Raw genomic sequence first — 14,352 nt, forward strand, 5'->3', positions numbered from 1 at the left:
TGGTTGCCAGCTCGGGCTGCAAGTCTCTTCACCCTTCCGGCCCCAACTCGAGAACGGCCCTAGGGTTGTAATTCAAATTTGGAGGCTCCACTGGTAACAGTCCCCTCTCAACAGCTTTGATTTCTCACCAGGACTGGCGGGAAACAAATTCCTCCTATCGCTGGTGAACTCCGAACGAAAGGTATCTTTCCAGTGATTGACAAGTCGGGCTGCAAGTCGTAAACTTCAGGAGAACCTCTAGCGGCCCGGAAGTTGAGAGACGCTGCGTAGGACGGAAACAAAATCGAATAAGCACGCGAGATAATGAATTCCAACCTTTTGCTGTCCGGATATAATGAATGTTTAATAACGTATGTTAATGTTTCTAAATATAGTAACAGTTTTTCGTGTTGCCGTTACACAATAACAAACAACGCGCTGGGATTTCTAAATAGAAGCACCACGTGATCTCATTAATATTTCTTATTTTTAAAAGCTCAAGAAACATTGAACCTTTCACAGCATCATCATTCATCCACGATGCGTGGGAAGAATAAGAACCAAATAAGAACGACGCGTTTTGTGCAACAGTTGGAGCGGCAGAACGAATTATTATTAATGCTGCTTTCCAAACTAATAACTTTTTTTTGTAATCCTTGGGTACTCCAGGAGTTATGGATCGCGTATATCATGCCTTTGCTCAATGGAGTTTCCAAATAGGAAAGGTTTGGGGATTTGTTACAGCAGAGGATACACGTGTCACACTTGCGCAACGGAAGAATGTTAGAGTTTATCTTAATAGTCTTTCTACAGTAGCGAATGCGTCGTCATAGGTGGGAGAAGGTGGACTCTAGCCACGTTGAAATAGACTTTTGTACTCTGCCACGTCTCCAGCGGTCTCAACACACTTTGTCAAATGTTTCTTAAAAAGATGAGGATTCAGTGTAGCCGTTGAAGTGGATATCTTTCCTACGAGATGATCCACAATTTAGAGCACATCTCAGGTTTCGAAATTCCTCGCGACGCAGTCCATGTGATTTAGGTTAGGTGAGCGTGGTGTCCATTTCACATTGTGCCTTCTCTGAGGCCTCTAACGAGATAAGTCCACTGCAAGGTGATCAGACTTCCTGTATTATTTGGGATAGTCCCTTTCTTTCAGTCTCTGTCCACATTTTAAAAGAAACTTAAAACGGGCGCAAGAAAGTTTATTTTTTGTGACAGTGCTTATCGGTATTGAACGATGAGTACATGTATATTAAGCAATAGCTAACGTCACAATATTGGCAGAATGAAAGCCGAAAAAAACATCACTTTGCGATTGTTGGAGTAGAAATTATTTCAGATTTCCAATTATCTTAAAATATTGGAGTTTCTTCTCTGTTTACCTGTAACTAATGCCCCACTGAACGAGTGTTCTCGTACATTAATGGTTTGTAGACAAGTGACGAACACTCTTTCAGTACAAACTTTGAAAGCTTTGTTGATTAATAAGGAGAACTTCAATCATACGTGTGTAAACATGAATGGTTTGTAGACAAGTGACGAACGCTCTTTCAGTACAAACTTTGAAAGCTATGTTGATTAATAAAGATAACTTCAATCATACGTGTGTAAACATGAATGGTTTGTAGACAAGTGACGAACGCTCTTTCTGTACAAACTTTGAAAGCTATGTTGACTAATAAGGGGAACTTCTATCATATGTGTGTAATCATTTACAAAATGTTCCTTGAAAAGAAGGCTGTGCTTAAGAAGATCCATTCAACGGCAAAATATCAATGACTGACTTCTAATTCTAAGGGACTGCTTGGTTGGAGTTCATGCATGCCACAATATTATGTACGTTATTTACACAGTGTTTATTTATTATCTAATTAGTTTTCGAACGTAAGTATTTGTGATGAAACAGTTTTTATATTAAAATGAACACATTTTGCTGTCCTGTTTTGTTGTTTTGAAAATCTGATCACCTTGGTCCAATGGCAGAATAAGGGTGGCGGTTGAAAATGTTCAGTGGGAAAAACAGCAATAGGCTGAATTTTGCACTTTAATAAAGATGATTTGAATTGAGTTGAATAAAAATTTCGTTAAAATCATTTCAAACGGTTTGTTACTTGTAATGGCCGTAAAAATTCAGAAATAATGAGAACTTCAGCGGTCTGGTATGTATATGTCCACTCTGATTAAGGGGGAAGGGGGGCAAAAGCCTATGAAAGTTCAGGCGGAGAAAGAAAAACTTCATTCCATCTCACCGTTTTATTCTACTGATGGGTTCTAAACAGTGGCGTATATAGTGTGGATCCGGATCCACCGAAAACCACTGTCTTAGAAGAATTCCAGCTTCCGTGACACAAAAGTTCTCTTTATTTTCCTTCTCTGTAGTTCTGACTAATTTACATGTAAACATGATTTCGTACAGTGGATTTAAAACAACTACACATAATTTATTCATTTCCAATGTGCGACCAATTTTTTCTGTGACCACATAACTAAGCTAACGAATAAATTGAGCGAGTCTTAATGAGAAGTAATTTGCTGGAGAACGAAATGAGATAGTTCAATTACATAGGAAATAAACCTGTTGCTCGGAACTTTCGTCGGCTTGAAAATACTTCATTCTTTTTTAAAGAGAATAATATTGTTTAATAATGGTATTAAGATTTCTCTCCACTAAATATGTAGGCGAGATGCGAGAGTATTATGGGGAATTTGGTACCCCCTTGCCCCCCCCCCCCGTGCGCACGCCTCTTGACTGTTCAAAATATTACTTCCTATGTCTCCCTCTATGGGCACGTAGCCACACTATGCTTTTGAATAACAGTCTGCTTCAAATTACTGTAATCAAGTTGTTGTAACTAGAGTGTATGGGTGGTAATCACAATTTATTCCTTTTCCTTCCGTTAAAATCATGCTTTATTGTCCTAAGCCCTTCCCTGCTTTATTCGATCGTCTTTGGCCTTGAGTTAATCGGGAAATTGCTAGGAAAAGAATGGTCGCAAGTTTGGTATTGCTATGATCTTCTGGGATGGAAGCAGAAAATCCCAAGAGGCCATCCAATGCGTGGGCTAGATGGCGTTGACGTCACAAATTGATATGTGGGAGGGAAACAAAAGGATATCAATCACGTGTGATATATTCTGATTCTCTCTCTCTGTCCATTTGTCTCTGCCTTTGTCTTGTGGGTCTAGCAAAGCCACCGAGAATCAGGTTAGCAACATCCGTGTGTAAAGGACCTACAAGGGATACCTCTTTTATCATGTAGTAAAGAACCAAGTGCTGCATCTTCCTTCTGTTCTAGATTGTAGAATACTCTCCCTCCAACGTATATTCCCAGAGGGACGCGGGCATAGAATGGTCTGGGATGAAATCTAAGTCCCCCCGTGAAATAATCCTCTCAATTTCAATTTCCTGCAAACAAAATTGGTTATATGAGGAGGAATTTGGACAAGAATCATACTTAGAGGAATAAAGAGACGGAGAGAGATACAGAGTGTTTCTGTGTGTTTGTGTGTGTGTGTGTGTGTGTGATGGTGTGTGTGTGTGTGTGTGTGTGTGTGTGTGTGTGTGTGAAAGAGAGAGAGAGAAAGAAAGAGAGAGAGAGAGAGAGAGAGAGAGAGAGAGAGAAGAGACAGACAGACAGAGAGAGCAGGGGGGATGAGACAACAATATAGAAAGTAGGAGGGACAGAAATAGATACATGAGATAAAGAAAGAGGGAAATAATGAAAATGATGATGTAGAAAAATAGAGGAAGAAGGATAGATAGAAATGAAGAATAGATATATAGAAAAATAAAGAAAGAAAGAGAGAAAATAACACAAAAACATAAAGAATGGATAGAGAGAAATTATTAAAAAATTATAAGAAGGAGAAAGAACAGAGAAAGAAAGTGGAAAAGAAAGCTCAAAATAGAAAAAAAAAACTGCCTTCCTGTGTCATGAGCTGTTTTATAGTTATATATACAGGGTGGCTGAATAAGTCACTTAACACCCCCAGTACAAGGCCACTGCGGCATGGAACGTGAAAATGGCGATGACCAATCGTTGCCTGGCCAAGGGGGAACCACATAGACGTCACCCGCATGGTCGGCAGCCATCTTGATGTCCGCCATCTTGAATTCAACTTCAGAAATTTAAATGGGAATTGGGTCGTGCGACATATCAAAATGGGCTAGAATCAATGTAATGTAAACTAAAAGCTTAAGTGTAACCCTACTTCAAATAATAAATAATAATAATGATCTGATTTGAATTCGAAGTTTGAACAAATAAATGTATGAAGCAATGAATTACCCAACTGGACCAACAGTGGCGTAGCAACATATCGCGAGGTCCCCATCTGTTCTTGAAATTTGAAATCTCAATGTGAATAGATACAAAACCTTAAAGGATACGTCAGCAAAATATATTTAAATAATTATAATAATAATATAAAATTACTGACGAAAATTATATTTAATAATATGCGACGGAGAAATTTACACTTGGCAGAGGTATATTGTTGGAACACAATGCTGGAATTTACTTTAAGCAAAGTAGTTTAAAGATGTTCTTCAGGCACTAAGACATAACTGAAATATTCAAATATGCTAAACTTTATATATATATATATATATATATATAATATTATATATATAAAGAAATCAGAAATGTAAGTAGAGTTGGGGTTATGCTAAACCACAACCCTGCCAAAATATCTAGCTACGAGGCTGGCTCTTCGACACAATAGGTTTCAGTACCAACAAATCGTTTATAGGTGATTTATTGTTAAAATATTAACATTGGTTGCAAGGTCAAGAGAAATAGGAAAATACAAGACAAAGCACTTTTTATCCAAGAAAATAATAAGTGGAGAAAAATGTCCAAGCAAGTTATTGTGAATTTTTGCGTAAGTGTTTCACATTAGAAATACAATAATTTTCCTTCTTTTCTGGCCCCCCTTAGTCTAAGGGTTCAGCCCGCCTGCATGTTACGGTTCTGATTTGATGTATTCATTCAAATTATAACGTTAAACTACAATTTAAAGCCAGATATAAAAACGGAATATTTTAATTTTATTTTCCACAAAAAATGGGACGCGAGGACCCAACAGGCGCGAGGCCATGGCCGGTCGCCCACCTCGCACACCCCTTGCTACGCTACTGTGGACCAATGTCCGTAAGGTGCTAAGTTGGAATCAACATCAGGTTAAGGAGAAGGAGCTGGCAAGCATCGACAAGTATGCAAAATTATTTCTGTTTAATAAAATACGGCACTCTGGACAAACTAAGTTAATTATTTTAATTCGCCGCAACCGAATTGCGCACACTTTAGATCCAAGATTGCGCACAGATTTTGATCCAACGTTGCCATTTTGATAGCTTTAAAGTCTGTGCGCAAAACTGTTTTATTCTTTAGACAAGAAGTGAGAGAGAAATATTAAATAAAATAGTAAATCATATGAATTTACTCAAACTCAAAAGTTAGGTTAGGTTAGGAGGTTAATGACTGCAAAAACACGTGTAAGTCCACACACACACACACACACACACACACACACACACACACACACACACACACCCACCCACACACACACACAAACACAACAGAAGTGAGAACAGCTTGAGAACATTTTACATCTGACAACATCGCTGACACCACTGATAAAACCGGAAAAGTGTGCGCAATCCGGCTGTAGCCATTTTAATTAACTAATTAAAACTTTTAAAATTACAGAATTTTTATTTATTTCAATGTGTGAATATGTAGAGAAAATTACATGAAGAGATCTAATCTCGTTTTAAAGAGGCTGTTGCTTAATTAATATATGTGTATTTTTCAGCAGAAATTTACATTTTATCGAAATTAAACAAATATCTATTATAGCATGAACCGTTTTTAAGGAAAGTCGACCGATCTTTTCGACGGCCTCCGTGGCGGTGTAGTTTGCACACAGCGCTACAACGGGGTCCCGGGTTTTGAATTCTGGCCATGGCATGGATGTTCTTTGTGAGTGTCCTTATCTTCGCGATTAGCCAGAAATGGCAGAAAAGAGAAGTAAAATAAAGCAAATCAATCAATCTAGCGACATACCTTGGTTTATCTGTTTTGTAACTCAGTGCAATTAATCCTTCTTTCTTCCGGAAGATGGCAATAGTTATCATGGAAGAACGTGGCATATGCTGCCACCTGACGGAAGAACATGGAACTAGTACAAGCAAGAGGGAAAGCAGAACCCAGGCAGCATACTGAAGGCAAATGCCAAAGTTTCTTTAGTTCACTGCAGTCCTAACTTTTCACAAAGACCCACTTTTTGTGATTTCGGATCTAAATTTACACTTCCGTCAACGAAGATGGAAATTTCTGGATTAACGCCTGATCCACTGAATGCTCGAATGGGCTAATTGAGACTTGACCTACATTTTATAGTGGGATCCGGAAGGAGAATTCATCAGGTTCGAATCCCTGGGAAGGATAAATGTTATTCTATTCTGTTCTTTTCTTATGCTTTCGGCGAGTACTCAGCTGTTAGTGGTTCCAATTGATCTCTTTCTCCACACAACCGAAATAAGTTGTAAGGAGAAAATTATCGTTGCTAAGGATTTATTGAAAAACGCACTGAAATTCCTACAACTGCACGCTATCGTGAAAAAACAAAGTACATCGTCACTTGATTTCTACAATTACTTGGCTTGCCTGCCAAAAAGGAAAATGTTTTAGCACATCGTAAACTCTTGAATACTACAGATAAACGTATGTGTCATTTCTCTAAACGCACTGTCATGAAAATAGGCGGCTGGGCAGAATTGCGCTGTTGCCACATATGGCGAAAGCAAAGCGAGAGCGGGACAAAAGTCGCTGGTTCCCGCGCACTGCGTGGCAACGTCAACCTGGCTGCCTTGCCTAGTTCGAGCGTCAGACCGACTTCTCTCTGGGAGACTTTTGTGTCATCCCTGACCTTTCGAGCAAATACTGTCAGTTTGTATCACATGGATTACAAATAGCAACTCTACAACGTGATCTTTCATCCTTTTCAACCTCCGTACACACGAGGTTGTGCTCCGACGTGGCAACAGCGCGAACTTCTGCCACCCGCCTAATTTCATGGCCCTGCGTTTAGCTCCTCCCTGGCGCCGCACTTGTAACGTCGTTGCCTTGTATTGAAGTGTTACGGGTTCGATACCTTGTGGAGGCACATAGTGGTTCGGATTGCAGTTTAAAAAGCAGGTACTTCCCGATTAGCTTATCTGTGCATGAAATGTACTTAAAGCAAATGCACATATCTTTATTATTCTATTTCAGCAAAAGGTTTTTCAAGTTTTTCAAACCTTTATAGAAGTTTCTGTGTTGAATTCAACAGCTGTTGAAATAAAGGTACAGTCACCAGCAATAAAAATGAAACACCTGTATCCTGAAATACGCGCTTCCCTGAAAGGCGTTGTGCGTGTTGTCTAACTCTACGGCGGTGGTAGAAGTTTCCATTGAAAATTTGCTATTAAAATCCACGAATCCAGGGAAGCTAGTATTTCATGATCTAGGTGTCCCATTTTTATTGCTGGTGACTGTACAAATTACGCATACAGTATACTCTGTCCCGGGTATCTCTGGAGCAAGGCTGCGCATAGCGGCAGAGAAAGGGGTGCTACCTCTATTTGTGCAAGGTACATAAATCTTAATATTAAACCACGGCTAATGTATCTTCAGGTAGGGTTCTTTTCTGAAAACGAAAACAGACAGGAAGCCTTCTAATGGAGACGTTTAAACGTTTATATTATCTCAACAAGGATACATGGATTTATATATTTACATAATGAGATACGTATTGCTCAGATTCTGTTTCAATTTGTATGCTTTTACAAATTTATTTTTTCTTTCTAATTCGCATAATCTTCTTTAGTAGATGCTTCCTTCGGTACTTTTTTCCGGACTTTTTTCTTGACTTATTTCTTTGTGATAAATCTGGATCTGGACTTCCTTCTTTGAGGGAAATCTGGATCTGGACTTCCTTCTTCGTGGGATAACTGGATCTGGACTTCCTTCTTTGTAGGAAATCTGGATCTTCTTCTAGACTTCCTTCTTTGTGGGAAATCTGGATCGACTTCCTTTTGGACTCATGTAATCCCTGGAACGTGTATCCATTATGCCAATTCCTTGGTATTTTCATACGTAGGTTTTCCTTCTTCACTAAGTCCTTTTTCCACAAACTGGTAACACCTCACTTTTTCTTCATTCACAAGAAGTCCTAGAGGGTTACGAGTTCGAGGGTTGATATCTACGCCGCTTATTTCTACTCTCCTCCCTTGAGGCAACAACTGGAACGCGCCAACACTAAATAAGTCCAACAAAGTGTATACTTGGTGCCAGACGATTGAAATGCGCAACCAAAGGTAATGTGGGTCGCGACTGGAACGCGTCGCCACTGCTATAGATCAAAATTCCCACCAAGGGAATGGTAAATCAAGCTAACAGATTCAGATCTGTTAAAAGACACGAATTTGTATCAGTGGTTTCACTTCTTTAGTTTCCCGGTGTATTTACATATGGGCACCAATTTAAATTGTTAAGTATTTACATTAATTTATTGTTCTTATATCTTTTCTTCATCCTCTTATAATGGATTATATTGTTGTTCATCTTTCCAAATTACTCTGCGCTTATTTACACTGCCATTCGCGTATCTCGTGTTAATCTTCAATCTTGTACAGTCAGAGAAAGAATTACCTGGGCCACGGGACGTAGAATTTCGTAACGTCTTAAAGCCTGTTGTTTATGCAACCCAAATAACAAAATATTCGCTTAAGTTTGTCTGGTGGATCTGAGTTCTCGGGAAGGATTGAGCATTGATAGCATGCGTCACATGACTCATGCCCCAGCCACAACTTCCAGCTGGGTGCTACGAGGCCTCCAGAAGAAAATTTCAGGAACTGGTTTCTTAACAAGAGCTACTCGTAAGGAAATATTCTTTCCTGTATTATTAGTCATTGTCAATAAGGTTCGCTGAAATGATGGTTCTCATCACAGACCACATACCACACGCTAATTGTTTAAGTCCAGTTTATGCACTGGACCTACAGATTAAAGTGGGAACCGAACCAAATGTCCCTCTATCAGGTATTGAATTCGGAAACCTTTGATTACAATGGCGAAGACGTTACCATTACGCCATCGGAGAGGCAATGGAACGCCTTGAGAAAGAGACTGAAACCATATTTGGCGTAAATTTTAAAAATAAGAAAATAATTTGTGGTCACAGGTTCGAACCGTGGGAGCGGCATAGATTTTTGTGCCATCGTCCATTTCACGAGTTTATAATTCTTCCTCACCGACACGATTAACACGAGTGGTAGAAGAAAAGCGAAGTAAAATAACTGAAACAGAAATAAAAGGAAACAGCGAAACAAATTTTATCTATAATATTCTGCAGTCACTTCAGTCGTATTCACGGAATGCCGTGGTCCCTAACTTGTCTTTTCCCCTTCCTTTGTGCTCTCGATTTCATCTGTCACGATTGGTCTAAACTAATTAATGCGACGTTAATTAAACAATCCAAACAACGAATCAATGCACAATCAACAGCACAAAACAACATTCCAATTGTTTTCGAATCGGAAAACAATTGAGATGCTGTAAAATGAAGCAAGATGCAGTAATAAAGTGGGATTTTGGTACGGTATAGAATTAAATCGGTGAAGATGTTCGATTTGATTGGATGCTTGTTATTTAGTGGCACTATTCTTTCACTTTTGGCAAATAGCGACGATGAAGATGAGTAATGAGTGAAGATATGATGACATTGATTAAGGGACACTCACCAAGAAAACCCATGGCCAAGCCGAGATTCGAACCAGGGGCCCATGCTCTCGTAGCACGCTGTGCTAACCACTGCGCCACGGAGGTCGGTTAGGAGTGGACATTATACCATATTTTGTGGGTACAATTGGGATCAATCAATGAAATGACTAGGCATATTATATTATTAATATATTCATTTCATAATATCACGTCGTATTATTCGGCACGAAATAACATCAGAGACATTCAATCTTGCATTTTTGCCTTTCAACTAATTCTTCGACTTCAGATTAATCACATCAATAAGATAAATTATGAAACAAATGATAATGAATGTTGGATATTGACAGTTATTACAAATTACCTGACACAAGCAACATTAAGCAGACTCGGTGGGCAAGCTCATTAAGTGGTCGACATTCGATCTCGTCACCAAAGTTCCCGGGTTTGAGTACCGTCCATGTCACAGGTGTTTTGAGTATTTCGTCATTAATTTCATGTAATGGTCACTCGTCTGCGACTAGGAAGAAAAATGATGTTACGTAACAGAAATAATAAAAATATACATGATCGAAGGGTACTTATTTCATCTCTCACGAAATCTCCTACAAAACCGGGATATATGAAATAGTATATGTATCTTCACATACGTTTTCGATTTCTATATTTAACTAGTCGAGACCGAGAACGAGAGAGCAATTTTCAAATCGAGAGACCGAGAGACGGAGACACTGTCAGGTCTTGTTTATTTCTTGACATCTTCCTAATTGAGTTGGTTGTTGTTCTGTTTGTTATTGGCTTTGTATTGGAAATTATTGTCATTATTCTTCCCCTGTAGGTAAACCATTAAGACGATTTATGATGAAATAAAGCAGATAAAAGGGGAAAGAACAAGAAAGTCATGTCTGCCCGGGACTTCAACCCAGAACCTTACGTAACGAGATTTGAAATTCTGGAGAAGGCATCCGTGTTTCCCTTGGCTTTCTCTTTACTCTACTTCTGTTATTTTATCATACATGTATAATCAAAATGGATTTGAGAAAATATGTTGCGGTCCATAACTTTGTTGATTAGATGCTACAGATGTGAACTCCAACATGGAATAAATTATTATTTTTTGTTTCGTATGTGGTTGAATATGAAATGTTCTTACACTGTGACAATTTATTACTTTAGTTTTTGTTTTGTGCACAGATAAGCTAATCGGGACTGGACCTTCAGTTTAACATGGATACGAACCACTACGTGCCTCCACCGTGTATCGAACCCGGGATCCCTTGATTACAAGGTGACGACGTTATCATTACGCCATCGAGGAGGCTCCGTGACAAAATGTTATTTACTCGATCTCTTCAATAATTTATTTCAACATTTACATTTTCGTTTTCTTCTTTATTTTTGTTAACTAATCTTAAACGGCTCTTTTTGCGTCTTGGAATTTCTTCTTGTTTCAGGAAAAGAAAAATAATACATGCAGGCTGTATAAAAAACGCCCGTGCAAATAGATAGAAAGCTCACTCTCGAGAACTAATTTATAAATAACGTAACCATTAGGAAACAATTTGAATGTTAACTGATATAACTGCAAATGAAACAATACTTACAGACACTAACGAAATATTTATTCTTGTATAAGCTCACAGGCAACAGGTATCTGGTGAGTCATTCACTCTTGCTAACTACGAGCGAAGGTCACTGAACCAAAGGATGGCAAACAGGCGTCTGCTCTGCGAAACTAGGGTTAGCAGACGAGGCCACGTGTTCCTGTTATCAATATCGTACGAAATAAGGAGGAACACAGTTTTCCTATAAAACTATTTTTTTAGATGTACGTTTTTGTCCCATCATTGCACACTTTCTTGAGGTCTTGAAGGCCTACGTAAAGGCTTCTCTGCAAGAAGGATAGCTTACCATTGAGGGAAGAAAACGTGTGTGTGTATCGAGGTCCTTCCACTTTCGTATTCTTCTTTATTTCAGAACGCGTGCTGTATCGTTGATTTAATACGATCTATCCGTTGTAGTTTTTAGGTTCTGTTTCTGTTCGGTAATTTTACAATGTGTTCCTGCTTATGTTATTTGCGACGAAGGTTCTGGATTCGATAATCTGGACAATAACGGGATTCTGTTGGTTGGTTGATTTTGTGTCTTGAGTCCACTTTATGCACAGCAAGACTAATCGGTAATGCACCTACAGTTTTAAGTGGGATCCGAACCACTATGTGCCTACACATTACTTTGCTACTAGATATTTGCATGCTAAGATGTAGGAAGTGCTACATTTTCAGTGTGTGGAATTGAGAGTTATTTTGGATACGAAGGATCGGACAATGGAGTAGTGGGAAAGGATCACTTGACATGTTTGAATTATAACCCCCCTCCCACACACACACACAAACAGGATATCGGCCGTGGTTATTATAACGAAATATAACATGGATGAATTGTGTCAAGAAAAAGTGGAGCCTATTTACATCCCTACGGAACTTGGAAGAAAGTCCACGTAGAGATTAGAAAGTTCTGTTCCGACAAAATCTGACGTATAGTAAATGAAAATGCAAAGTGCTACCTTGTGCTTTGCACCAAGTCATGAATGTGTATAGGGGGTGTGGAATTAGGGCCCCACACTTTCTTGTTACGGCCGAAGGTGGGGATAGTGTGATCAGCACCACGCCCCTGTCTGCCTTTACCCCCCCCCCGAGTTTCCTACAGGTACCCACTTTATACGACGCTGGATGGGCGCCGGAGCCACTTGAACAGGTGGATAAAAATTCCAATTCTTCCCAGTCGGGGATCGAACTCAGATCTCTCGCATAGTAATCAAACGGCCTAACGAACAAGCTACCGCGGCACATATAGTATAGTAGCCTTTGTAATTAAGGCAATAATTATTTTAGCGTTTCGTTCAACGCTTTTAGGCGAATCATTTTCGGACATGTAACATGTAGCTTATTTCGGTTCTGCGACTTGGTTTGAGAACAGGCGATATTCTGAAGAACAACATTTCACCTGACAAGTCACGTGACTTTCCTAGATTTCCTGTGTCTATTGGCTATTGCATGAAAGACGAGTTGCTCTTGAGACAGACAGAATCACCCGATCACCTAAACGTGCAATATGTGTTGCCTACCTTTCCGGCATTATTTACTACCATTAAAGTCTTATGGGGAAGAACTTTTTTCCACCACTGTACACCTTGTGCTGCCATCTTTACTCCACGTTGGCAAACCGTTTACATGCGTTGGCCCCATTGGGTAAGTAACGGGGCGGATCGAATGAGCAGAGCGAAGCAGTACACGCTGCTGTGAAGGCTGGCAACTGCAGTTGCTTTCCCCCTCCACGCAATCCCGTTCCCTCTCACGTGCTCATTGGTGGAGCCGTCTCGCGTCACTACTTGCGCAGAAACTTGTCCTCGTTCTCTTGTTCGAGAGATAGCTGGGACAGAGTATAGTACGTGTTTAACTTCAAAGTTTGGCAACACTGCATAAACTTCTCAATGTAACTAATGAACAGTGTGCATAGAATGTGGCTTATCTTGAAGGTTATGTGTCGATAAGATACCGTGCGAACTCTTTTCAGAAAGCGGTGAGTTCATTAGGCGTGAAAGGAGATGGCTCCGTCGGGCAGAAAGTTGACAGAGGACGACTATGAGGATTTCAAAGCTCACGGGAGGCCGTACTTCAAGAAGAAACCATTGTTGTACTGCATTGTTGACTTTGGGGATGAGCTGGAGGATTTCGTCCTGGAAGGATCCAACGATGGGCACATGGAAGAGGATGCGATTGGCAGGATAGAAGAGCTTCAGAAGTCAAGGAAAAGAAATGTTAAGTAAGTGCTGATGTTTTTAAGGTGTCGGGGGAAAAAGCACATAAGTGACACACTGCGATTTTCAGTTTATTTCATTTAAGTCACACTGTATCAATTAAGGGGAAACTAAAGCCGATTTTGCGGTAACTTTTCGATAACAGATGGCAGCACCATTTGTCATGGCAACCTAGTGCCATGTTGCCAGATCTCCGCGTAAATATAACCAAGGTACATACATATTATAAGTATAATTTTGGGCATGTGTAAAGATGCTAAATTACTTCTAAATTGAATTTTATTAGTTCATACTAACCATAAACATGGGTATTTGGTTCAGTACAGTTCAGACAAATACAGTAAAACTTCTCAATAACGGACAGGCCTGGGGGAAAAATAAATGTCCGTTTTTAAGACATGTCCGCTTTTTAGAAGAAAGTGTAGGATGTTACACAATAGGATAAGTATATTATAGTACGTACTTTACTAACATAATGTTTTTTTCCTACATTCAACGAACAAAATACTGTGCTACATACGGTGAATTTAAATTTACTAAAGAATCCCTCCATACATTACAAATTTCACAAAAATGAAAATACAGTACACGTAGTGCGAAATGAAGCGAGGGAGTGGTTTTTGTTCACGGAACCGTTCGGTGATTTTTCACAATTCAGGCATAAATTCTTGCAGGCTTTTCATGGATTGGATTATCAGAGAGAAGCAGAGTTATTTTTGTCTCAGAGGTTTCAACTTGCTAACGAGGGATTGGCGGAATACGTTCGCAAAGTTGACAGGCATTT

General features: G+C 39.5%; 1 protein-coding gene across 2 annotated transcripts in view; it reads left to right on the plus strand.

Annotated features, from left to right (window-relative positions):
* The window catches only part of LOC146002691 (uncharacterized), a 143,384-nt gene that overhangs the window by 94,606 nt on the left and 34,426 nt on the right, over nt 1-14,352 (plus strand). For both annotated transcript variants that reach the window (XM_083140649.1, XM_083140650.1), the window contains one exon: nt 13,325-13,573. In XM_083140649.1, coding sequence (XP_082996775.1) covers nt 13,356-13,573 — 218 coding nt within the window. In that variant the 5' untranslated portion in view covers nt 13,325-13,355. The remainder of the gene's footprint in view (nt 1-13,324; nt 13,574-14,352) is intronic.

Source organism: Lepisma saccharinum, chromosome 18, assembly GCF_977018435.1.
Source record: "Lepisma saccharinum chromosome 18, izLepSacc3.1, whole genome shotgun sequence".
Classification (NCBI taxonomy): Eukaryota; Metazoa; Arthropoda; class Insecta; order Zygentoma; family Lepismatidae; genus Lepisma; species Lepisma saccharinum.